We start from the raw sequence: 25,034 nt of genomic DNA on the forward strand, positions 1-25,034 counted from the left end.
AACCATTCTTACAGTACTCATATACACCTATTAAGCACTCATCTTTTTGTGTTTCTCCTTCAATATCATTCACATTTATATTGGAGTTATCCATGATAGTGAAGAGAACAAATACATCTTCTGGTACATAGTTAAGGCTTTGGTTTTTTAAAGGTAATCTACTAAGACTATCTGCACTATTCTCAGATCCAGGTTTGTATTTCAATTCATAATTGTATGCAGTTAGTGTGATAGCCCATCTTTGAATTCTTGGTGAGGCATGCTCAGGTAGGGTTTTGTTTTCTTCAAATTAACCTAGCAATGGTTTATGATCTGTAAAGATGGTGAACTTCCTACCAAACAGAAACTTATGAAATTTCTTAACACCAAAAATGATGCCTAAGCCTTCCCTATCTAACTGAGAATAATTTTTCTCAGCCTGGTTCAAAGATCTACTGGCAAAAGCAATGGGTCTGTCACCCTTCTCATCCATGTGGGACAAGACTGCTCCTACACCATCTGGTGAAGCATAACATGTTAACATAAGTCTTTTCCCTGGGTCATAGTGAGTTAGTAAGGTGTCAGAAGACAAAGCTTCTTTTGCTGTATTAAAAGCAGCTTCTTGTTGTTTACCCCAGTGCCAAGTTGCATTTTTCTGTAGCAGCTTGTACAGTGGTGATAGTTTACCAGACAGATTCCTTATGAACTTTGCATAGTAATTTTTCAAGCCCAAAAAAGCTCTTAGTTGTTGGGTATTTTCAGGTTTGGGTGCTTCTTTAATGGCTTTTGTTTTCTCAGGATGAGGTCTGATGCCTTGTTTGCTCAATATATATAACCAAGAAAACTAATTTCTGTCAGCATGAATTGACATTTATCTTTGTTTATCTTTAAACCTTTTTCACCAACAATTTTCAATACTTTATCAAGTGTTTTAAGATGTTCAGTGTCATTCTTACCAGTTATGTACACATTGTCAAAGTAAACACAAACATTTGGAATATCCTTAAAAATACTGTCCATGACAGCTTGGAAAATTCCAGGGCTAGATGATATGCCAAAACATAGTCTTTCATATTGGTCCTTTATGTGTGTTTATTGTCGTATAGACTTTTGAATCTGGATGCAGTTCTAGTTGAGTGTAAGCATGACTAAAGTCTAATTCAGTGAATTTGTCTCCTCCTGCCAAATTCAAAGCAATTTCCTCAATGTTAGGTATAGGGTACCTATTTAGCTCTATTTGCTTATTCAGTGTAGTTTTATAGTCTCCACAAATTCTTATAGAACCATCCTTCTTTAACACTGGCACAATGAGCGTTGCCCAATCGGAATAGTCTACCTTCTTTATGATGCCATTAGATTCCAATCTACTTAGCTCATTTTCAATTTTATTCCTCATTGCATAAGGTGGAACTCTAGCTTTGCAGTATCTTGGATTTGTGTCTTTAATGCTTATTTTCACTGTTCTATCATTTAGTAATCCAGGATTACCAAAAACACATTTATTTTCAGATATAACTTTATCTAGTGAAGTAAGACTAGATTCTTTTGCATTGTTCAATGAACATATACTCTCCCAATTTAACTTAAGATTACTTAACCAGTTCCTACCTAGTAATGGTGGTCCATTTCCTTCAACCACAAGAAGAGGAAGTTTAACACTTTGACCATTATAACTTACATGAACCATACACTCTCCTATCACCGGAACATTGTCACCAGTGTATGTTGTTAGACACTTGTGACATGGTTGTAGAGGCACTGATCCTCCTGTGACAGCGTCAAAGTCCTTCTTTGTGATGACTGTTAGAGATGCTCCAGTGTCAAGATGGAAGCTGATGCTCTTACCGTTGATATTAACTAGTACATTGATGGGAGCATGACTTTCTGATTTCACAGGGAACAGGTTGAACTCCGGCTGCAAATCAGTTTGAGCATTTTCACAGGTAGAGTGGTTCATTGGTTGGGTTAGGTAGTCTTGGTGAGAGTTAACATAGTGCTGCCTTTGGTTGCGGTACTGTCTTGACTGGCTAGCTTTAGCAACAGACGAAGACTTTGCAAAGCAGGCCTTGGCAATGTGACCTTGCTTACTGCACTTATAACAAGTTGCAGACTTGAACTTGCACCGATGAGATGCATGGGGACCTTTGCATCGATGACATTTTTGATAATTATTACTAGATTTAGATCTAGGCTTTAAACGTGCAGGCTGTTTAGCATAAGTTGAAATGCTCTGATGGGGGTTGATGTTTATTGACTAACCTGCTGTTTACTGCATGGATCTCTGAAGGCGTTAGAGATTTCGCCGCCTCGGATGACTGCTGGAATGAAGTTGCTAGTTGTATTGCTTTTTCTAATGTTAGATCTGACTCGAGCAGCAACTTTCTTTGAATATCAGGGCTGTTTACACCTGTCACAAACTTTTCACATAGTCTGTCAGACAGCGTGTCTCCAAATTCACAGAATCTACTTAAATGACGTAAAGCAGCAACATATTCTGATATTGACTCGTTTGGTTGACGAGTCCTACCGTCAAATCTAGCTCGACATAGAAACTTTGATGGGGTAGGCGCATGGTGGTCTGTTAGCAATTTGCTCAGCTCGTTAAAGCTCTTGGTAGTTAGACTAGCTGGTGCGCATAAGTCCTTTAGTAGCCTAAATTGTTGAGGCCCTATGACTGTTAACAAAACAGCTCTCTTTTTGGCTTCTATCGTCACGTCGTTTGCTTCAAGGTAAAAGCTTAACCTATCTAGATAATCCTGAATGATTTCATCATTCGAATCAAATTCTTTTATTTGGCCATACAGCGCCATTATTCTAGAAATACTTAGCTAATATGATCTAGCAAACCTCTTTTTTGCGTAAGTAGGTGCTCTTTCTAGTGGATTATTTATCCCATCCTCGTCGCCAATGTGATCGATTGGCAAACACTGACGAGAAGCCACATAGATTGTTAACAGTAGTTTATTCACACCATGAGGAAAGAGAGGGAGACGGAAGTCACGAGGGACTTATATACATAACATGTAAGGGACATCACTCAAGATAACAATATAAATATAATACTAATACAGAAGAGTGAGTTCCCTTGACCTCACAATTATCTCAATCTATTACAAACAAGAAAAGAAAATAGACGAGTTAAATAAAGTTATTGAGAATTTTAATGAAAAAGAATTACTGTCAAATAAAACACTAGAGAAACTGTCTCTAGATATGAAAGATCATGATAAGAATTTACTCAAATTAAGTAAAGAGATGGAAGCTAACACAGAGCTCACACATAAGCTAACACAAGAACTTAAAACCACAGGAAACATGTCGGATAATTTATTTTCTAAGGTAAGCTATTTAGAGCGTATAACGAACTAAACAATGAGAGGTTTTTGTAAAATTATTTTTACAAGGCCTAATATTAATCCCAAATTATCATACTTATTTTACTAGAGTTTCATAAATTTTAATTAACGCTTATTACTTAAAAAGGAAATTTTTTTTTAATTGTTTAGTTTGCTGTTATATGTAAACTAATACAACAAAGATCGCAGCCTTTTGACAAACTACTTCACTTGTTACATCAAACTACTGAGAATAGGAAAGAAAATACGAAAAAGGTATTCAATAAAAGCCTGTATTTCTTACTCTGATTTAGTAGGGCTGTGTATTTCTTGCGAACAATTCGCCTGTATATCTCACCTAAATTAGTACGAATGTGTTGTTATTGTGAACAATCTACCTGTATATCTCACCCTGATTTAGTAGGGGTCATCCGTGTAACACACACAGCCCTATTTGTTTCAAATGAATCTTTTCATTCTTTATTGTGTGTTAGTGCATGGTATAAAGAGACGTGAACGTATTGTTACATGTGTAAACAGCACATCATCTGATGTTGATGATTTTCATATAGTCGTGATTCTTTGTTCATAGATAGAAACTCTTGAGCAAGATGTTTTAAAGTTATCGCATGATTTGCATGCAAAAGGTGAGTACATAATTATAAATCTACCATGCTCTTAATATGCAACTAGATAGGGAAAAAAACTGTTGTACAAGATTCACTTATAATTTAAATATAATTCCAATATCCATTATTACATAAGATATTGTATTGGTTTCTTAATTACACTTTTATGCAAATTATTAAAATAAATTACTGTTTACAGACTATTTATTTATAATGCTGTAGCAAATATTTACAACCGTAATTCAAATAAAAATAGTAAGTGGTTATTATCCTGGAACTGTTAAAGTCCTAAAATTAATGTTAATGTTTTAATATTACTTTTCAAAAGTCAAGTAACTGTTGCTATTTATTTTATCCAATTATTGCCCTTTAATACACGATTTAATTTTATTTCAACTGCAGTTAAAGTTAAAAATATAAAACTCTGAGGAAGGTCTTGGTGATGGGACGGAGAGGTAGAGAGCTTGACTCGAGTTCAGTAGACCGTCCCTGAGTCCACACAACTCTGATGTACCTACCTCACGTTAGGGAAAGTAAAGGCGGCTGGGCATAGTGCTGACCACACTATCTCTTCATATGCCGAGGTCACAGAAACAAGTGAACTCTACTTCACTTGCCCCATGTTGGTTATGTTGATTGTGTGCACGGGACTAGAAGTGTGTGCATAATGTAAAGTTGAGGTCAGGGTTTGAGGTAAGGTCAGGGGTTTGGGTATTTGAAAAAATATTCAAGTGAAAACTCGTTTGTGACTTTGTTGGTTATAAATAGTGCAATGACCAGATCATTTTCTTTCAAATTGTAGCCAATCAGCCGGTGCAACATTCTGCAATGGGCTTTATGGCTTTAGATGGTCAAGTGATCGTTTTATATGGTTTTATACTTTACAAAAGTTTAGAGAGGAATATAGGAAACAATTTTAATCAAAGCAATGGAAGGTTTACTTCCCCTGTTGATGGTCTGTATATTGTAAGTCTTAGAATCAAACAAACAGGAGATCAAGCTGTAACTGCAGGTGTGACACACACTTCTGGTGTTCAGTCATCATGGCCCGGTACTGTTCTGACAAAGGGTAAAAATGATGACCAGACGGGAACCTTTGTGCTATGGATGAAGACAGGCGATCAGCTATATTCTTGGGCAAATTGTAAAAACTGTGAGATAACACATTTTTCTTCTTTCCTTCTTGGAGTGTAGCTTTCTATACTCATCTTGGCCTTAAGATGCTAAGGTCTTTTAAGGCAGGAAACATGGATTATGACAAGTACAACGCTTTTTCTTTAATTCTACAGTACAACATTTTTAGTTCTTGTAATAATGTAGAGATATTACATGATATTTAGGTGAATGTGTTTTTATGTTTGTCTATTTCAATATATAAATAATGATTATTGGTTATTGATTAATAACAAGTTTTTACAAACATTTGATATGTATTATGACTTTTTTATTATGTTGTTCAAGAGCTAAATTTAAGATAATTCGATCTAAATAGCAAACTATGGTTAAGATAAAAACGAATATAATTATAAATATTTTATACATCATTCTCAAAACACAGCAACAGAATACAATAGGATCAAATCGCGCCGTGATCTAAATCGAAAGCGATGTTTTTTCATTTCTAATATCTAAAAAACATCAAAATCTTCCATAGATGATGTAACTTATAAACTCTATTGTTACTTTGGGCTCTTGGTTGACATACATGTAGATTTTGCTCTGAAATATTGCAGTATCTCTGATTTACACGTGTTATTGACGTTGAAATAACACGGCATGTTAAATGTTTCTAGTTCAACTTTATCGCATCCTCCTACTTATGACGTTTCCCACATTTTACCGTATTTAATTGTGCAGACATACACACACGTATATTATATATCTCAATTTTAAAAAAAACAACTCTATAGCTATATATCCTATAAAAGGTATCAGATAATTAGTAGCAATGTCATAAAAATAAAAAAACAATTAATCACTATGTTACAACAATAGTAAATACATGTGCTTTATATACGACTACATGTCTTAGCTGAAATGCAATCTTAATCGAATTCTTTTATAACTTATTTACCAATCGAAATACTTTTTGTTATCAATATGATATTATTTTGACAAGAAAGTCACCACTTTAAATCCACTGCACGAGAAACATCTGTAAACACAGCAATGTCAAAACAATCAAATAGTTTATTGAAGAAATCAGTAGTAATGAATATTTAACAGTACTCAGAGCTTCAACAATGCGATAATTGAAACCGTCAGTGAGTTTTCTTAGAATAACTAGTTATCAGAGTGACCACACGTTTTGTTTATGTAATCAAACATACACAAAATGTTGTTATTTAATACCTGAAGGTAAACATCAGACCATGTTTCAATATACCCTCTTGCAATTAACACCATATGTATACACTTATTTAAAATACCTCAAACTGTTAGCTTATCAATGTATTTCAATGAAAACAAATTATTTCTGTACAATGTTTTAATCATGTACGATGAAAATAAATTATTGCTGTAGGACTTATTAGTTTAATTCTTTGATCACTATTTGTAATGAAAATGTTCGTTGACTTTTTGTTTAGAAATATTCAACATGATGTGTATGTCTTCAGGTAACCCCGCCCAGATTGTGGGTTTTGCTTTTTGGAGACAAATAAGCATTAGTTGAATGATGTTCTTTAATCATCGAATGCAGAATTTTCCGTTCAGCTCAAAAGTTAATGTTAGCGAAAGCGATAGAAATAAAAATGTTTTTAACACTTTAAGTATTACGTACAAGCTGTGATTGATCTTTGTATCGGATATCGATTTTTAGTCTTCTTCTTAGTTCCTAATTGTATTGTTAAACGTGATTTCATTAAACACAATTAAGTATTACGTGCCAACTTGTTATGCGCCATATAGCCGTTAAATTTGATTTCAGCCTGTGTTGCATTTTTTATTCGCTTCCATAGCATTTGTCCATCCATAAACGAACTACGAGGCAGTGGTTGTTGGATTTTAGAGTTGTCTCTCCTAGAAGAGTTGTTGTTGCCCCCCCCCCCCCCACCTTGTCCCCCCAGCCCCCTACCCCCCCCCCCCCACCTATTGAGCATCATATTCTTGTGTGTTTCGAACTGCCTAATTGTCTTATTGTGATAAATCTCTGATTTTTATTTCAACCTGTGTTGGATCTTTCAGTTTCTAGTCCGCATCACAAGATGTGAGTCTGTATTCTAAACTTTACACTTCAACATATAACGCACTTCACAGAAATATGTTTAAAAATACGCAAAAACGATCAATTTATCACGACAATATATCGCATAGACAAAAAACTATTGTAGAGACTTAAAAGAAAAATGGGTATAAATATAATCAACTTATTTTTTTAAAAAGTCACACATTAACGACGCTTAGTGAATGAGCAAAGTAAGTTTTTTACATATCTGTACTTCTAAATAATAACTTGCAACAGCAAAGCAAGTCTCGTATTTTAACTATAGAATTTGAGCTCATAATATTAGTTTCTAAGTTAACACACGGAGATACTGAAAAGAGAAATAACAAAACAAAAGGTCAAGTAAATATTACATTTCTTATGTAAACAAAAAAATCTTCATTATAAATGGCTTATACAATTATTTTTAAAGACATATATTTATTTTTTTTTTTATATATATGCGAATTATTTGGAAAAGTTTATTAAATTGTTCTTTATTCATTTATCTCTTTACAATAAAAAAGAAAACAAAACTTCTTTACTATTGGATTTTCCCGATATTACTTTTTTTCTGTTCTATGAAGGGATATTTCCCATTGTAGAGCAGCCATATTTGTTTACTTGTATGGATCGTAGCTTCAGCAATATAAAGGTAATGTTTTGATGTCCTTGTGAAAGTAATGTCATCTTTTCAGATCTGACGGGCAATATAGCTGAAGAAATATTGTTGCTACCTCCGAAACATCGACTTGTGAAAGTTATTGTCATTAGTTATGTCTCCATGTGTTATTATACCATGCGTATTATACTTAAGAAAATTCTAATTATAGTATTGAGTACTTTTGGAGACAAAGGTTACGTTTAAGATTGGTGCTTAGATTATGCAGAATAAAAAGGCACTGTTCTTATTTCATTTCTAACGTGATAGCAAGTTGTTGCAGCAATAGAACTCGTTGTGCAGTTTAGGTCAATCACTGTATTTAATCCTCATGGTCTCTTCATCACTATCAGCACTGTTGTTCCGCCTGTCACCTCACTCATACACACCAGTTCACACACCTATCTCGAACACATCCTACACACATATAAGAGGACGCCACTAGCCCTACCTCTCTCTCTCTCTCTCTCTCTCTCTCTCTCTCTCTCGTGCCTACTCATAAATATCTTTTTAGACTACCACGTCACAGTTTATATATATAGTTTATATATATATATATATATATATATATATATATATATATATATATATATATATATATATATATATATACATCATGAGAAAAAAACAAAAACGCCTCTTCATAAAATATTAAATTGCTTTCCTAGACTATCCCATACCCATATGTCTAACCCTAAGCCTAACCCTAATTAAGATCTAATGCTTTAAAAATATAATATCAGTACCATTTTCAATATAACACACAAAATACCACACTGTACAGACAGGTTTTGAACCCAAAAACAATATGTGATAGCCGCCACACTATCGATTCTGCCACACAGGGACTGAAACAATGTGTAAACAATATAATTTAAATGAAACAAAACTCTCTTTAAAATTTAAAACTAACACTTCCGTTCAAAAATGCAAAAATATGTATGCCTTTAAAACTATAAATAAAAACTATATATCGCGAAAGGATTTGAAAGGATCTAAAACATGGTGGAACTCAAAATAAAACAACTTATGTTGTCTTACAGATGTCCAATCCTTCAAAGAAACATTTAAATGCTCTGCTTCAACTTTTTGAAGAGTCTTGTTTTTACCTACAGAGTAGCATAAGTGATTTCGAAAAGCAGGTAAATATAAAAACTGATATATGAAATATATGAAACTGATATTTGTAATTGATTTACTTGTTTAACTACAAAAATGAAATATAACATATCAACATAAAGTATTTGTAATAACAAACATAAGAGCTTCGAATTTAGTCTTCGAATTTAGTAGGCAAAAAATAACACTGTATGTATTTTACGTTCTGGAAAACTAATAGTATATAAATTATTTTGCATTAATATAATTAATGCAGCATTTACTAGTTTTCAGTATATTTTATGCAAGCAATGTTAAAGACAAATTATAGACATTTTTGTAAATCATTGTATATTAGAAAATTGTATAGTAAATTTAATTTTTAATGTTAAATATAAGTCTATGTAATTACTTTAATACAATGAATATTTTATAGATAAAAACAAAAGCAAAGCAATGTCTAGACAACACATCTGGCAACAATATGACAGTCAAAGAAGCGATCGCGATGGTGACAACAGCACAAAATACAATACTGGAACATTCAGATATGCTGAATGGTATGGATTTGTATCTTCGTGAATAAAATTCTATACTAATTGTAACTAACTTAAATCATTTATGTAAATACCAATATATATTACTATTAATAATTGTGCTGAAAAAAATATAACATATTATATTCGAAATAAGATTAATTATATATATATATATGTATAGATATGTGTGTATATATGTATATATATATATATATATATATATATATATATATATATATATATATATATATATATATATATTATTTTGATCGTAATATGAATTTGAAATATTTAGACCAGTGGTCTCCAAACTTTTCAGCTCGAGGGCTGCATTAATTATCAAAAATCAGTTCGGGGGCCGAAGTTTTTTAGAGGTATCTCTTCGGGGATGTAGAGGCGCCCTACCCCCCCCCCCCCCCCCCACCCGCAGAATGGCTACCTCCCCTCTTCCCCCCCCCCCCCCACGAAATATAATTTATATAGAAATATAAACACATTTCAAGTGTCGTCGTCCACCCCCTCCCCCTGGAGTCTGAAAGAAACACTCTCAGGGGCAGACCTCCAGGTCCAAGTTTGTTCTCAGATTGTTCTTCACGCATTTTATTCTTGAAAATGTACGTTCACACTGGTATGTTGTTCCGAAATTTGAAAGGTCCTTTGATGCAAAAGTTTTAGGAAAGTCTTCCTTGGTCAAAAACGTTTAAAAAACTAACCCTTCCTTCTTTGAACTAGTCTCCAAGGAGGTCATTTGCTTGCAATTCAATGACCTCCAGCTGCAGTTCATCTGGGCAACTGGCCACATTTGCTTCAAATGGGCTTTGAAACTGTCTTACTTCTTCTGCCTTTCAATCAAAGTCAGAAAACCGCTGCTGAAACTGCAGCTGGAGGTCTTTGATGATCTTGCATGCAAATAACCTGGGGGACAGCTGTTGCTTAAGCTATGAAGACCTTGCACTGCTGAAAGTGCGTCCAGTTGTTGGCCTGTACTTGTTCCAAAAACATGACAAGTTCGGATCTGAAAGCCTTTAGGTGGGTCTATAGAACAGAAACTAGATTTCCCCCTCTTGTAGTTTAAGGTTCAGAAAATTTAAATGGCTGGTTATGTCTGAAGCAGAGGCCTATTTTTATACCCACTCTTCATCGGACATTAATGGCAGTGGCTTGCTTTATTTTCCAGGAAGTCACCTCTTTCTTAACTTAAATACCCTGCTCAGAACTTTCTCACAACTTAGTCATCTTACTGGTAAATTTTGCGATTCTGTGTTTGTATCTTTCAACATGTCTCAGAACTGTGTATGGTTGAGCCCATGTGACAATGCGACCTTATTAAAATCTTCAACACAGGATTTACTACACTGCGTATGTCCACATATTAAGCACACAAAGCTTGCTGTTAAATAAATAATACAATGCAGGTACATTGGTTGTAGAACGTTTTTCTCATTATACATCTGCTCGCTTGTCCAATCAAGCCTTTTTATGCCACTTTCCGCCATCAACAGTCATGTAACTGAGGTTAGTCCAGTCCAAGTTATAATCAGCAAATGTTTTTTTAAACTCATTGATTATATCCTCTCCGGTAACAATGTCATGCATGCTATGTAAGGAAGCCAGCTCTTGTGTTATGTTCATGTCTTCATCCACACCTCTAATAAACACAAGAAGTTGAGAGGTGGAACAGCTGTCCAGCGACTCATCCATTGCAATTGAAAAATTACGAAAATTGCTTGCATTTTTTAACATGTTTTTCTTAACTCAGCTTCGCGTTTGTTTGTTTGTGGGTTTGTTGTTAAAATTGACAACGAAAATTAGCCCACTTCTGATTGCTCTAGACATCTGAAATTCGGCATGCAGGCTATTTTCGCCTAACAATTTCAGATGCAATCATAAAAACTAGCAATTAGAGACCTAAATTAGCTTAATTAAATTACGCCCCAAGGACCCTAAAATTGAGGACATGATTTCTAAAGCAAAAATAAATTATCAATCCAGATTTATCGAAACAAAATTAAGAGGTTTTATCAGTGGCGGAGTGGTCTAGCGGTAGAGAGTTGGACTGCTAACCCGTTAGTCTCGAGTTCGAATCCGGGTTTAAGTCAGTAGACCGTCCCTGAGACCACCCAACTCTGATGGGTACCTAAAAAATCCTCTAAAGCTTTATGTATTTAAAAACACTTAGTCAAGTCATACTTAATTAAGTCATTAGATAAAGTAGAAAATAAACTATATAAAAACTTTTTAAAAACCACGTTTTTCATGTGTAGCAACGGACTAAAAAGGAGAAAATAAAATACTTTAAAAAAACTTTTTTAAAAAAACACGTTTTTCTTGTGGACTAAAAAGTAGAAAATAAATTTTTCTTACGACCCTAGGGGATCTACCAATGACTGCTCGTAGATTTTGTGCTTCATCGAGCTGTGCAGGTTCTTGTGATGACTGTTCATACATTTGATGACAAAAAACGTGGGTCGGGCAGATGGGTCGGGAAATTTGATGGTGAACGTACCCACGTTTTTTGTCATCAAATTTATGAAAAAGAAAAATTTATTTTCTACTTTTTAGTCCACAAGAAAAACGTGGTTTTTTAAAAAGTTTTTTTAAAAGTATTTTTTCGCTATTTGTGTCACAATGTTTTCACCAATGCCTGCAACACGATAGGCACCGGTAGTTGCACCCAATTCTATATTTTCAATTTTTTATGAATTTTCTGGGCAAAGTTCCTCAGCCACCTCTAACCGACATTTTTTTCCGTGGACAAAAAGATCTCCGCGGGCCGGACGAAAGGACCTCGCGGGCCGCATTCGGCTCGCGTGCCGTAGTTTGGAGACCCCTGATTTAGACAAAAGTGTGATCATAATGATGTTTTATCAAAATATACATTAGTCAATTAAGTTTTATGATCAAATTACATTAAAACAGATATCATCAAATATAATTCATCAAAAATAAATATTTTTATTTTATTTTTCTGTTTGAATATTCACTGAGATTTTTTTTACACCATTTTACCAGAATCCAATGAGTTTTATCCTCCTGGAAAGGAAACAGAGGTTGAGCATAAAATAAAAGACCAAGACTATGCTATAAGTAAATAATAAATATACGTCACAATTTACAAAAATAATTATACGAAGGTGTCAATTTAAGCTAGAATAGCTTATTTTTAATTACTCATTTATTAATTTTATTTTTAAATTTACACTTTTTAAAATTCTTTATTATGATGTTATTTTAAAATTATTTACGTATAACTTATAGTGAATCCAGATTTATTCATCCGACTGGAACACCTTGAAACAACATTTTCTGCTTTTCAAGGCACAAAACAAAAAACTGAAGACGACATAGCAGAGCTTAAACAATGGAGAGACAACTATTCACGAGAACAAAATTACTCGGAGTTAAAAATCGAAAAAACGTCTAAGAAACAAAAACAGAATTTCAAAGACATGAGAAAGCAATTAAATGAACAAGATAAAAAAATCGAAGAAATTATTAAAGAAAATAAAAACTTCGAAGAAAAAGATTCCACCACAAAGAAAACGTTACAGAAATTGTCTCTAGATATAAAAGAACACGAAAAGAACCTACAAAAGTTAAATGTAATTATGCAAGTTATAACTGATAAATTTACACAAGAAATAAAACAACATACTGATTTAATCAATAATTTACACGAAGACAAACAAAATATCCAGAACACACAAAACAAATTGGACAATTTGATTTCTAAGGTAAAACATTATCATTAATTTGAGAGCTAAATGGTATTTTGTTTCGTAGATATTTAAACCATCTTCATTGTATTATAATACGTGCAAGTGCTACCTTAAAATACAGGCAATAATAGACAAGTAAATATCATTCTCATTTCTATAAGATTTATAAGAAGCAGAAAAAAACCCAGCAAAAAATTAGATTATTATTTTTCTTAGATATTGTCACATTTAAATATGTGTTTTTGACCATCAAATATTCTAATCTGCCATCATTTTAATTACAGTTGCAATATTTGTAAACATGTTTACATCACTCAATTAACCTTTATTTGTTATTACAATAGCAATCCATGATGTGTAAAATCCTACACCAAAGACTGTCTCCCATGGACCAATTGCTTCAAATAATTAATCTAAAGTCTGAGTCTAGAGAGGAAAAACTGAAGCAGGTAGAAAAAATATATTTGAAAACTTAACTGTTTTTATCAGCACACTATACATTTTCTGCAATGCTGATCAACTTTAAAGTTTCCACTCGTCTTATTGATGCAAGGCTGCCGAGTTTATTTTACTATACTCCAACAATACACAACTACGTATGCATTCCAACGCTGTAAAATTAGTTTATTCACTAGATTCTAAAGCTCCATCGTAATTTTTTTTTAAATTAACAATAATTATCTAAACAACATTTCAGATAACTTGAGCGGTGTAACTTTTTCTTTCAAGTAACGCAATAATTAGTTTCAGTCAATACTTTTTGCCCCATCACCTGTACACACTAACACAGACAGTTTTACACACACACACACACACACACACACACACACACACACACACAACTACTGGAGATCATTCCTAAATATAGTCTGGCAACAGGGGAGACTAGATACAATAAAAAGATTGGAAGAATTACAGTGTGAGGCAATGCCTTTAAAATAGGTAGTTAATCGATTTATTAATTTTTTTTTAGATTGATGTTCTTCAAAAGAGTGTTCTAAAGTTATCGGGCGACATTCATGCGCTGGGTATGCCAATATATATATATATATATATATATATATATATATATATATATATATATATATATATATATATAAATATATATATATATATATATTTATATATATATATATATATATATATATATATATATATATATATATATATATATATTTATATTTATATTTATATATATATATATATATATATATATAAACTATTTATTACTTTAAACGTATTTTCTTTTCGCCTAAGGCAAACAGAAATAGCATTTTTTTAGAAACTTAACTGTTGATTATATATTTAATGGTTACTATGACTTGATCAGCAGCACTGTGCAATGACATAAAATCATTATGTAAATTTTGAAATTAGTTTTATAACTAAAATAGAAAAGAAAACCGAGTTTAAGTTGCACACACGGCAAACCTGAAATTGATGCAATTTGGACTTTGAAATGAACGCCATTATCCTAATATATAATAGCCCATCTGCGCACTTCTCTCTCTCTCTCTCTCTCTCTCTCTCTCTCTCTCTCTCTCTTTGTCTGTCCGCAAAATATTTTCGCCGGACATCACATCAGAATCTGCAGCGATATATCGAGAACTTGATACCAAATTTTGTTGAAAATAATATGGTAGATGTTTTAAATGTATAACCACAATTTTATTTAAATAAGAATAATAAAAAATAAAGCCATATTCAAATGTAGAAAACCAGTTTTAATTATGCAACAGGAAAAGCATTTATGGTTGTGAAAAAGAACGCATAAAACAGTGGCGTCACTAATGTTTATATATTAACTAATGACGTCATCTGCCGTGTTTAGAATAAAAAGAAATGAACTATTTCATTCAAATTTGATTTAGATCTCCGTACGCTATGAAATGAATACAATACAATTTTTCCAGCCTAAACTTTTAAAATTTATTTTATCTATTTGGATTCTAGATCTAGACTAGATCTAAATCTACGCAAAAACTAGACGTAGAAGCTAAGTCGCTAAGATCTAGATTTAGACTCGGGTGATTTTATACAATACAATTTTGCTCGGGCTAAACTTAAAAAAAAATTCTATTAGGATTCTAGATCTAGATATTCTAGATCTAGATATTCTAGATCATCTAGATCTAGAGATTCTAGATCTAGATCTAGATGATCTAGATCTACGGAAAATCTAGATTTACACAGATGTAGACCCTACCTAGATCTAGAATCTATTCAAATAATACATTTCTATAATAAAGTATTTCAGGCCTTAATTACTTTATTGAAATCTTTGTTTATCTATGCAACTTGCTAATCTCTATAATATATAAAGCAAAGTTGTCGGGTGCCCGACAGGGCACTTCCAGGCGCCGCAGGCGCTTCAAATTTGGCAGGATTTTGCCTTGGGGGCGACAGAACACGGGGGCCGGTGCCGGTTGGCCTAAAGGTCACCGATGAGGGGTTCAAAACAGACCTCGACTGACCGGCGCCTTATATGAGCTATAAATCGAAAAACAATTGTCCACGTAGGAACCTCTTCATAACTCCTGAGGTCGTAGACCGACCCTCGGGCGAATTAATTAAGCATTCAAATTCTCAATGTTTTTGAAAGCCTAAGCGAAGCTGGGCAGCATGCCTAGTAGGCTAATAACATATTAACATGTACCATATGATTATGTCGAAGAAATCTCCCATATTATAATTTAGAGCAAAGAAGAAAATTAACTCATTGGTAAATGATCTTTCTCAACTCAAATTCAACCGTCATATTCAAGATGTGTGTACAACGAGTCTGATCCCAGCTTTCTTGTTTAGGAAACGCGTTTGTTTTAAACGGTTAACAAAATGTAATTAAAAATAAGGAAAATATATTTACCTAGTCTAAATAAATAGATAATTGACTAACCATCGGTACCCGTTTCACGTGAATTATAGGCCGATATATTTTAAAATGTTGAACTTGTTTGAGAAAAATAATTTATAAAATAGTTATTAGTCAAAACGCAATGTGCTTCACTACGCGCTGAACGATATTACTGACAAAGCAAAAAAAAAACTAATTAGCTAAAAATCCGCCACATTTAACATAACACAGGCACACACTGATTAAGTGACTTAAATGATTCCGTTAAAAACTCGGCTATTCCACTGTATTCTTCTTGTTTTTAAAGTGATTTATTTATATTAGGTTTTTATGAATAGATCTATAGATTTAAATGAAATAGTTCATTTTTTCATAGGTAACCATACCATATTAAATGCACTGGCTGATTAAGAGACTTAAAATTAAGAGACTTAAATGATTTCTTTAAAAACCTGGATATTCAATGGTAGTTGTGTTGTTTTTAGTAGATAGTCTAAATCCAGATCTTAGCGTCTACATCTAATTTTTCCGTAGATCTAGTCTTGATCTAGAATCGAGATCTAGATCTATATCTAGAATCCAAATAGATAAAGTAAAAACTTATAAAAGTTTAGGCCTAGAAAATCGTATTGTATACATTTCATAGCGGACGTAGAATCTAGCTCTAAATCATATTTGAATGAAATAGTTCATTTCTTTATTTTATTCTAAACTCGGAAGATGACGTCATCAGTTTCGTGCTCTTTTTTTAGTGTAAACAATAAGCGACGTCATTGTTAACTGCGTTCTTGTCCCAAGTATAAACCTTTTTCCGGTTGCATAATTAAAATTGTTTTTCTACATTCGAATACGCCTTTATTTTCTTTATTTTTCTTCTTTAACTAAAAGTGTGGTTATACATTTGAAACATCTAACATATTATTTTCAACAAAAGTCCGTATAAAGTTCTTCATATATCGCTGCAGATTCTGATGTGATGTCCTGCGAAAATATTTTGCGGACAGACAGAGAGAGAGAGAGAGAGAGAGAGAGAGAGAGAGAGAGAGAGAGAGAGAGAGAGAAGTGCGCACATGATCTATTATATTTTAGGATGTACTTCGAAAATATTTTGCGGACAGACAGAGAGAGAGAGAGAGTGAGAGAGAGAGAGAGAGAGTGAGAGAGAGAGAGAGAAGTGCGCACATTAGCTATTATATATTAGGATTGGTATCGACAACGTAACTGCATTAGATATGAGTTCCGTGGGTTTTGCTCCTGGGGCAGCCGACGTCCCCTTCCCCCCCCCCCAATGCTTCTACAATGATAACAATATTTGGTTGTCTTATAATACCAACATTATGTGCGCGTGCGTTAGCTTCTGCCAAATTTGTTTTCTTTTATAAAACTCTGTTCATCCTTACAGCCAATCAACAAGTGAAACATTCTACAGCTGGTTTTGTTGCTTCGGGGAGACCATTTATAGTCGATGATTTATTTGGAGAATGCAAAAGACTGTCTTACACCAATGTAGAACATAACAAAGAAAAATATTTTAATCCAAACACGGGAGTGTTTACAGCCCCTGTTGATGGCATGTATATAGTGAGTCTACGAATAAAGAAAATAGGAAATAAAGGTGCAAAAGTCTGGATAATGCACAAATCTGGAGATACTGTATCAGAATCCGTTCGTATTGAGACAAAGGAAATCTTAGATGCAGCTTCAAGTACAACTGGGGTTTGGATGAAAACTGGGGATGAAATATTTTCATGTAGTGTTGATAATCGTTTTGATTGTACACATTTTTCTTGTTTCCTACTAGGAACATAGTTACAATCAGTATGCTTATGTAATTAAATGATATATTTTATTATTTCCGGGCTTGTTTATAAAAGAAAACTTGCTATATTTCGATAAAAAATAAAATTGATCTTTACAACATTTGAACATGTAAATACACACTTTCAATTATTTTGAGTATAATTAAAAATGTAAAGGCATGTCCGTGTTCACAACACAACTCAATGATGTATCTGTTTACCCTAGCATTCTTTTATATAGCTGTGGTTTATAAAGTACTTCACACGTGAATAAAACGTAGAATAGCTGCTCTGTTGTTGCCAATAGATTGAATTTATGGCGTTATATTATGACAATTTACATAACACAGACATAAACGAATCATCTTGCATTCATTAAATTACTGTTTCTATGATGTTGATTCATTAAAACATACATTTCGATGTTTTACACTTTGTATAATTAACTGTTGTTTGTTAATTGTGATTTCAAGACTTATTTTATAGTCTGGACATATTTTTCTAAACCAACACTCGTAAGTATTCAGTTGCTATATTATTTGCCTAATAAATGAAACAACTGTTTTAACAAGTTAATTGCAGATGCAGTAAAGTTTAATGTAACTAATGTTTATTTCATCCTAATTCATTTTTAACTTTTAATAATAGTATAGAAGTATAAAATTAAAGCGATAAAAATTCAAATGCATTACCTTAATAAAAATCCATACAAAGTATCTGCTGTAATTCTTTATTACGTATAGATTAACCCAACACACTCACACACACAAACTTATATAGAATATACAAACACATACAAGGGCTTAAACTAAAATGTTTGTCGAAATATTTAAATCCAAATATACGCGATTGAACTGCGTTAAGAATAGAATTGATTTACACTTTGATCCTATGAAAACAATTGAATGAGTGTGATTGTTTGGTTAATTAATATTATCTCTCTGACTATTCCAATAGGTATACAAATTGACTAACTATAGCTCTACACGAGGAGGTCGCAGAAACAGGTTAACTCTACTTTGCGCTACTGACCATCATTTTGGTGTACTACCAAAACTAAAAACAAATTGTTCCTATCTTATCCTTGTCTACAGACTAGCATTTTTTTGCCTTGTCTGTTACGTTATCCCAGTGGCGTAGCGAGGTTGGGTGTCACCCGGTGCGGCACTTAATGGTGTCACCCCGAAGAGGCGTAGCGACTCTTCCCGGGGACAAACTTTCAATTTTTGATTTGCATCCCCCCTCAAACTTTCGATTTGCACCCCCCCCCCCTCTCGAACTTTCGATTTGCACCCCCGCCCTCAAATTTTTCTCTCTATATTTTACTCTTTTTTTTGCCTTGGTGTCACCCCCCTAAATGGTGTCACCCACCCCCCCCCCCCCCCGCTACGCGTCATCCTATTCTCACCGCCACAAACCCAACTACACAAGGTCTCATAGTTTGCGCAAGAAATAAAGCAAATATTAAATTCTCTCAAACCCATACTTGCACTATGCTGTAATGGATATACCATTTATTAATAACTTTCGTAATATCACATCTTTTTCTCATCCTACTTTATTACGTCCAATATTCGAACCAAGTCTTCTAAACTCTTCTCTTGACGTACGTTCGTTTCATTCTACTGATTTTGTTGGGTTTTTTTTCTTTGATATTTTGTCTTGATTTTTTTCAACGTCTTGTAATTTTATGAATGATTTGTGATCATAGTTTGCAATATCTTTTTCCATTCCGATTTATTTTTCTTTTAATCGATTTTTTTTTCTTTTCATGAAATGCAATATTGTTTTCCACGTTATCAAACCTGGCTAGCTATTGTTGATTATTTCTTGACAGTCAAACTTAATGAATGAAATTTAAGTGCCATTTTTAGCGTGTTAACTACGTGAAATACAAATATTTACCATTTAATTAATTCAAATGATTTGTTTCGATTTGTTTTTCGAATAAAATAAAACATCTAAAACAGAAATTATGACTGAAACACGAGAAACTTGTATTTTTTAACTGTTATAATATGTCGAATTTGTTTGTTAAATTCTTTGGTCGATTGATGAGGTGAGACTGTAAGAGCAGGAAAGATAACACATGCTAACGAGTACAACAACATTAACACAAACATGATAGCGAAGGTTAACTAATACAACAACATTAACCCAAACATGATAGCAAAGGGTAACTAGTACAACAACTTTAATCGAAACACAATAGCACATGTTAACTAATACAACAACATTATCACAAACACGATAGCTCAGGTTTTAACTACTACAACATAAATCAAAACACGATACCACAGGGTAACTAGTACAACGACATTAAAACAAACATGATAGCAAAGGTTAACTATTACAACAGTAACCCAAGAACGTTTTTTTCTCTCTTTCACAATACTCAGACAAAAAAATTATTGTTCAATATGTTTTATATGGATGTTTAGTGTATTTTAAATAAAAGTATAGTGGAACTTCTATGATAGGCTTTGATTCTATGTACACATTGAGCAAGGTTCTTTTGAAATTGAAACTTACATAGTCAATAATGAATCATATTTTCAATTTAACTTTAAGTTTTATTCTTCAGTTCCACAGTTTGACGTACCTTTTAAAAATCAATATCTTGCTTAATCGATAAACGGCTTTCGATTTTTAAGACGTGTTCCAAGTTTAGTACTATAACTCAGGTATGTGTAACTTACGAGATCTACATTACAAGCAATCCAACCAGCTATAAAAGTTTTCTGCCTTGATAAGAAGAGTTTAAATTTCCATTTTAAAAATAGGAGTCGCTAAGTTTACAGTAAGTAGAAAGTAATATGATTTTATCTTATTTAACATGTGCTACTTATAAAGCTTACAAGTGTAAATAAAGCAGGTGTATGCATTTCAATCTGTAAAACATTCGTATGAAAATATTAATCGCTTAAAAATATTTTGATTTGCTTGATGTGAAAACATAAAATATTATATAAACACATTTTATGTAGCTCTAAATAAAGATAGCTGTCAAATTGTCACCACATAAGCTGCAATTGTATAACAGTAAAAACATAGAGATACTAAAATAATGTATTTAGTGAAGTATATTACGATAATTCGATATTCTTATCTGAAATATCTAAATTTCAAATATCTGATAGACTCGACATTTTTTCTGTTATATAACATTAAAAACTTTCTAAATTGAAATATGACATGGTATAAAACGAAACAAAGACTGTTTTTATGTAGATGTCGCAACACTCCAAGAAACTTCTAAGCTCTCAACTCGAGCTGTTTGAAGAGTCGTGTTTTCATCTTCAGAGTTACATCACTGATTTCCAGAGGCAGGTTAGAACTAAAATTGCTGTCCAATATCTTTTACTTTGTAACTGAAAAAAACGTAATTTAAATTATTAAAAATAATTAATATAGTATGAATTGAATTGGTTTTTAAATTGCACTAGTATATTTAGTAAATAAATATATATTTACTTGTATTCTCAACCTAACAATGGTAATGTTGTCTAGCAATTATTTTAAAATCAGTTTGAATATATTACAATTAATTTTTCTGATGGGTACCTGACTCACGTTGGGGACAGTAGAGCCGACTGAGCATAGCACTGACATTACATTCGTTTGTTATGGATCTTTAGGTCTGAAAGGGGAGATTTATAATTACTTTTATAGCAAACTCTATTACACAATTTATATTTATTTTGCGTTATAAATGATGAAATAGTCATCTTTGAAAACCATTGTACATTGCAAGGTAATTTTAAATTCAATGCTCCATCTTATAATCGGAACCATTGTAATGAATCATATGTGTAGATTAAAACAAAGGCCATGGAATGTCTTGTCAGCACATCTGGCACTACAATGACAGTCAAAGATGCGATCGTGATGGTGACAACAGCACAAAATACAGTACTGGAACATGTGGACATGTTAGCTGGTATAGTCTTTTATTTCGTACATAATTTACTAAAGTTCACAATCTAGAAATATTGTTGATATAATTATATCAAAACGTATAGACTATTTATTTTATTTATATTAAAATTAGTTTTATAACCCCCAATTCGGAAAAGGATGTGCAATACTATTTTAGTTTACTTTGTTTATAAAACGATCAATATCTATAAAATAATTATCAAACTAATTGGCAATTATTTTAGTTTAACCATAGACTGTTTGTTACTTCTTTGATTAACATTCAAATAGAAATCAAACAAATTTACCCTGAAAAATAATGACCAGTAAAACGACACTACCGGAAAGAAAAACAGAAGCTGAGCAAACAGCTAAAGACAGCGTTTCTGGTTGGTTGAAAAATTCTAACTTTGTAAAAATGTAACAAATGTAAGCTTCGAAAAAAATCTTTTTTTTAATTTTGATTCTATTTATGTATCTAATCAACGCTACAACACAAATTCGGCTTTAACTACGTTTTCATGTAGTTGTTACCTAGTTTCTTAGCTGTTTATTTTTTTCATCTGCATTTTAATTTATCCAGAATTTATCTGCCGTCTTGAACACGTTGAATCTCTTGTATCGGATCTACAAGACACGAAACAAAAGACTGAAAATAACTTTATTGAATTAAGGGAATGGATAGACAAAGCTGCAACTGTGCAAAATGATGTAGCGATTAAAATTGAAAAATTATCTAAGAAACAAAAGCTTAACTTTAAAAACATAAGAAAACATTTGAATGAACAAGAAAACAAAATAAATGAACTGAATAAAGAAATTGAAATCCTAGAGGAAAGAGAATCCAGTAAAAAGAAACCGCTAGAGAAAATGGCTGTAGATATAAGAGAATTTGAAACTAAATTACTTTCGTTAAATGAAAATATGCAAGTTCTATCAGAAAAGAATGATACTTTAACAAGAGAAATAAAAAGCCAAGCTGATTTAATGCAAGACTTGCAAGAACAATACCAACAAAATATTATGAGCACAAGAAACAAATTTCATATTTTAATTTCTAAGGTAATATAATTTTCAAATAATTTTTAAAAATGTATACTTTGCTAGTGAAATTGTATAAAATGTATCATTTCCCAAAAATTCAATTTACAGTGTTTTTAAAATGGCCAACTATTTTAACTACGAATCGGTTAAAATGTTTTACTTGTTTTTCTATCCAGCAAGCTGTGATGTGTAAACTCCTGCAACAAAGATTGTCTCCCATTGACAGATTGCTTCAAATTTGTCATCACAACTGTGAGAACAGAGAATTAAAGCATAAAAAGGTAAACAATTAGGTTACAATTTAGGATAACTAAACAGCTGATAATAGATAATAATTCGCTTTTTTTCGGGGAAGATAATAATTAACCTAAAAGTTTTGTCGAATGAGAAGGTTAAAGTAAAGCACTAAAATGGGTAAAATATAAATGTTTATAATAGAAGTATATAACAAATTGAATAAAACTGTAGAATTTACTTTTTTTCATAGTTTGAAGTTTTTGAAAAAGATTTTACAAAGTTATCGGAGGACTTTCATATCCTGGGTAAGTAAAAAGTATTTTTTTTTCAAAAAGAAACCTGTTAAAATTAATTTAAATTACATCAGAAATGAAACTATGTAAAGACTTAAAACAAAGACATATCAGTGAGTGACAGTACAATTGTATTAGCGAACGGAGATGATTTCTCTGGGGAAAAAAATGTATACCTCAAACCCAACCGGATGTGTAGGTTTGTCTACAACAAAAAAAACTAATGACTGTTTAGATAAATTATTTGTATCATCTGCGAACATCTCCTGGCTACAGATCTAAATAACTGTGAGATTTGTAATTTTCTGAACGTGAAATCATACACATCATTACACATATTAGATTTAGTTGTATGATGCGCTTATCACCAATACATCTTTAATATTCAGCGTTTTTTATTGTGCAATCGTAATAGCCACATTTTCAATTCTGTTTTGTGTTATAGTGTAAATTACAAGACAATATTGCTGTCATATTGTTTTTACAAATAATTACGTACGTATGTATTAATGCACTTGCATTTTAAAAACAGAACATATGATGTTTGTTGAGAAATATTTTGTATATAATGGGATACTGCAGAATGTTGCTTTGCAAACTAAACAACATTTTTTTTTATTTTCTAAAACAAACGTAAAAAATCGAATAGATTAAAAAATTTCATCTATTTGAATGATCTAAATATTTTCTAAAATGTATATTTGTATAACGATAATATTTAATTGTGCAGTTTTGCAGTTTTCTATTTTGAATTATGGACACGTATGTGAGTTTATTGACATTTGTTGGTAATATGGTGCTGTGTTCGGTAAAATATAATATCAGGGTATTTGACTATTGCCATAATCCAGTTGACAAGTATTATATTATTTTTTATTTCGTTAAACACTGAAACTGTTTTAAATCTTTCAGCCACTCAACAAGCGAAACGTTTGACAGTAGGTTTTGTTGCTTCATGTGGGCAGGTAGACCGTCGCAAAATGGGATTAGAAGGCTACAAACTCTCTTACACCGGCGTAGAGCGTAACCTAGGAAACCATTTTAACCCCAACACCGGAGAGTTCACCGCCCCTGTTGATGGCCTGTACATAGCAAGTCTTACAGTAAAACAAACGGGAGATAAGCCCGTACATGTTTGGATAAAACACAAATCTGGATGTACACAGTCATGGCTGGGTCCTGTAGAGACAAAAGACAAGTTTAACCTGGCTTTAAGGACATCCGTGGCTTGGTTGAAAACTGGAGATGTTTTACATTTAGAGAGTTTTGGTATGGGATTTAACTGTACACATTTTTCTTGCTTCCTCCTTGGTATGTAGATAAATGTTTTGACTATACCAGGGGTCTCCAAACTACGGCCCGCGGGCCGGGTGCGGCCCGCGATGTCCTCTCATCCGGCCCGCGGAGATCTTTTTGTCCACGGAAAAAACGTTTGCTGGTGCTGGCTGAGGAACTTTGCCCAGAAAAATCAAGGACATGCCCGGAAGAGGATGGCCCCCAAACTGAAATTTGATAGTTAATGCGGCCCTCGGACTGAAAAGTTTGGAGACCCCTGGACTATACAGTCAAGATTTTTTTTTCATAATTATTTTAAAAATGCATATAAACATAAATAATGTCAACAAACGCATTTAATTTAATTATTTTGGATGTAAGAAGAATGTACTATCGAGCAACAACAGTTAACTGTTTTAATTGTTTGTTTTTTTGTTTTGTCTTTATGT

At 32.7% G+C, this 25,034-nt stretch overlaps 2 protein-coding genes across 2 annotated transcripts in view; both read left to right on the plus strand.

Moving 5' to 3' along the window:
- The window catches only part of LOC131949120 (putative leucine-rich repeat-containing protein DDB_G0290503), a 79,131-nt gene extending 61,685 nt beyond the window's left edge, over positions 1 to 17,446 (plus strand). Inside the window, exon 8 of the mRNA XM_059310880.1 lies at positions 17,422 to 17,446. The gene's annotated coding sequence lies outside the window, so the exon portion shown is untranslated. The remainder of the gene's footprint in view (positions 1 to 17,421) is intronic.
- A 5,079-nt stretch (positions 17,447 to 22,525) lies between these two features.
- On the plus strand, positions 22,526 to 24,629 carry LOC131949116 (uncharacterized). The gene is made up of 4 exons (XM_059310876.1): positions 22,526 to 22,798; positions 22,957 to 23,061; positions 23,268 to 23,322; positions 24,223 to 24,629. The coding sequence occupies exons 1-4, from the start codon at positions 22,607 to 22,609 to the stop codon at positions 24,627 to 24,629; spliced, it is 759 nt and encodes a 252-aa protein (XP_059166859.1). The 5' UTR covers positions 22,526 to 22,606.
- The last annotated feature ends 405 nt before the right edge of the window (positions 24,630 to 25,034 follow it).

Source organism: Physella acuta, unplaced genomic scaffold, assembly GCF_028476545.2.
Source record: "Physella acuta isolate Inbredline_101_S28 unplaced genomic scaffold, ASM2847654v3 ptg000674l, whole genome shotgun sequence".
In the NCBI taxonomy this organism is placed as follows: domain Eukaryota; kingdom Metazoa; phylum Mollusca; class Gastropoda; family Physidae; genus Physella; species Physella acuta.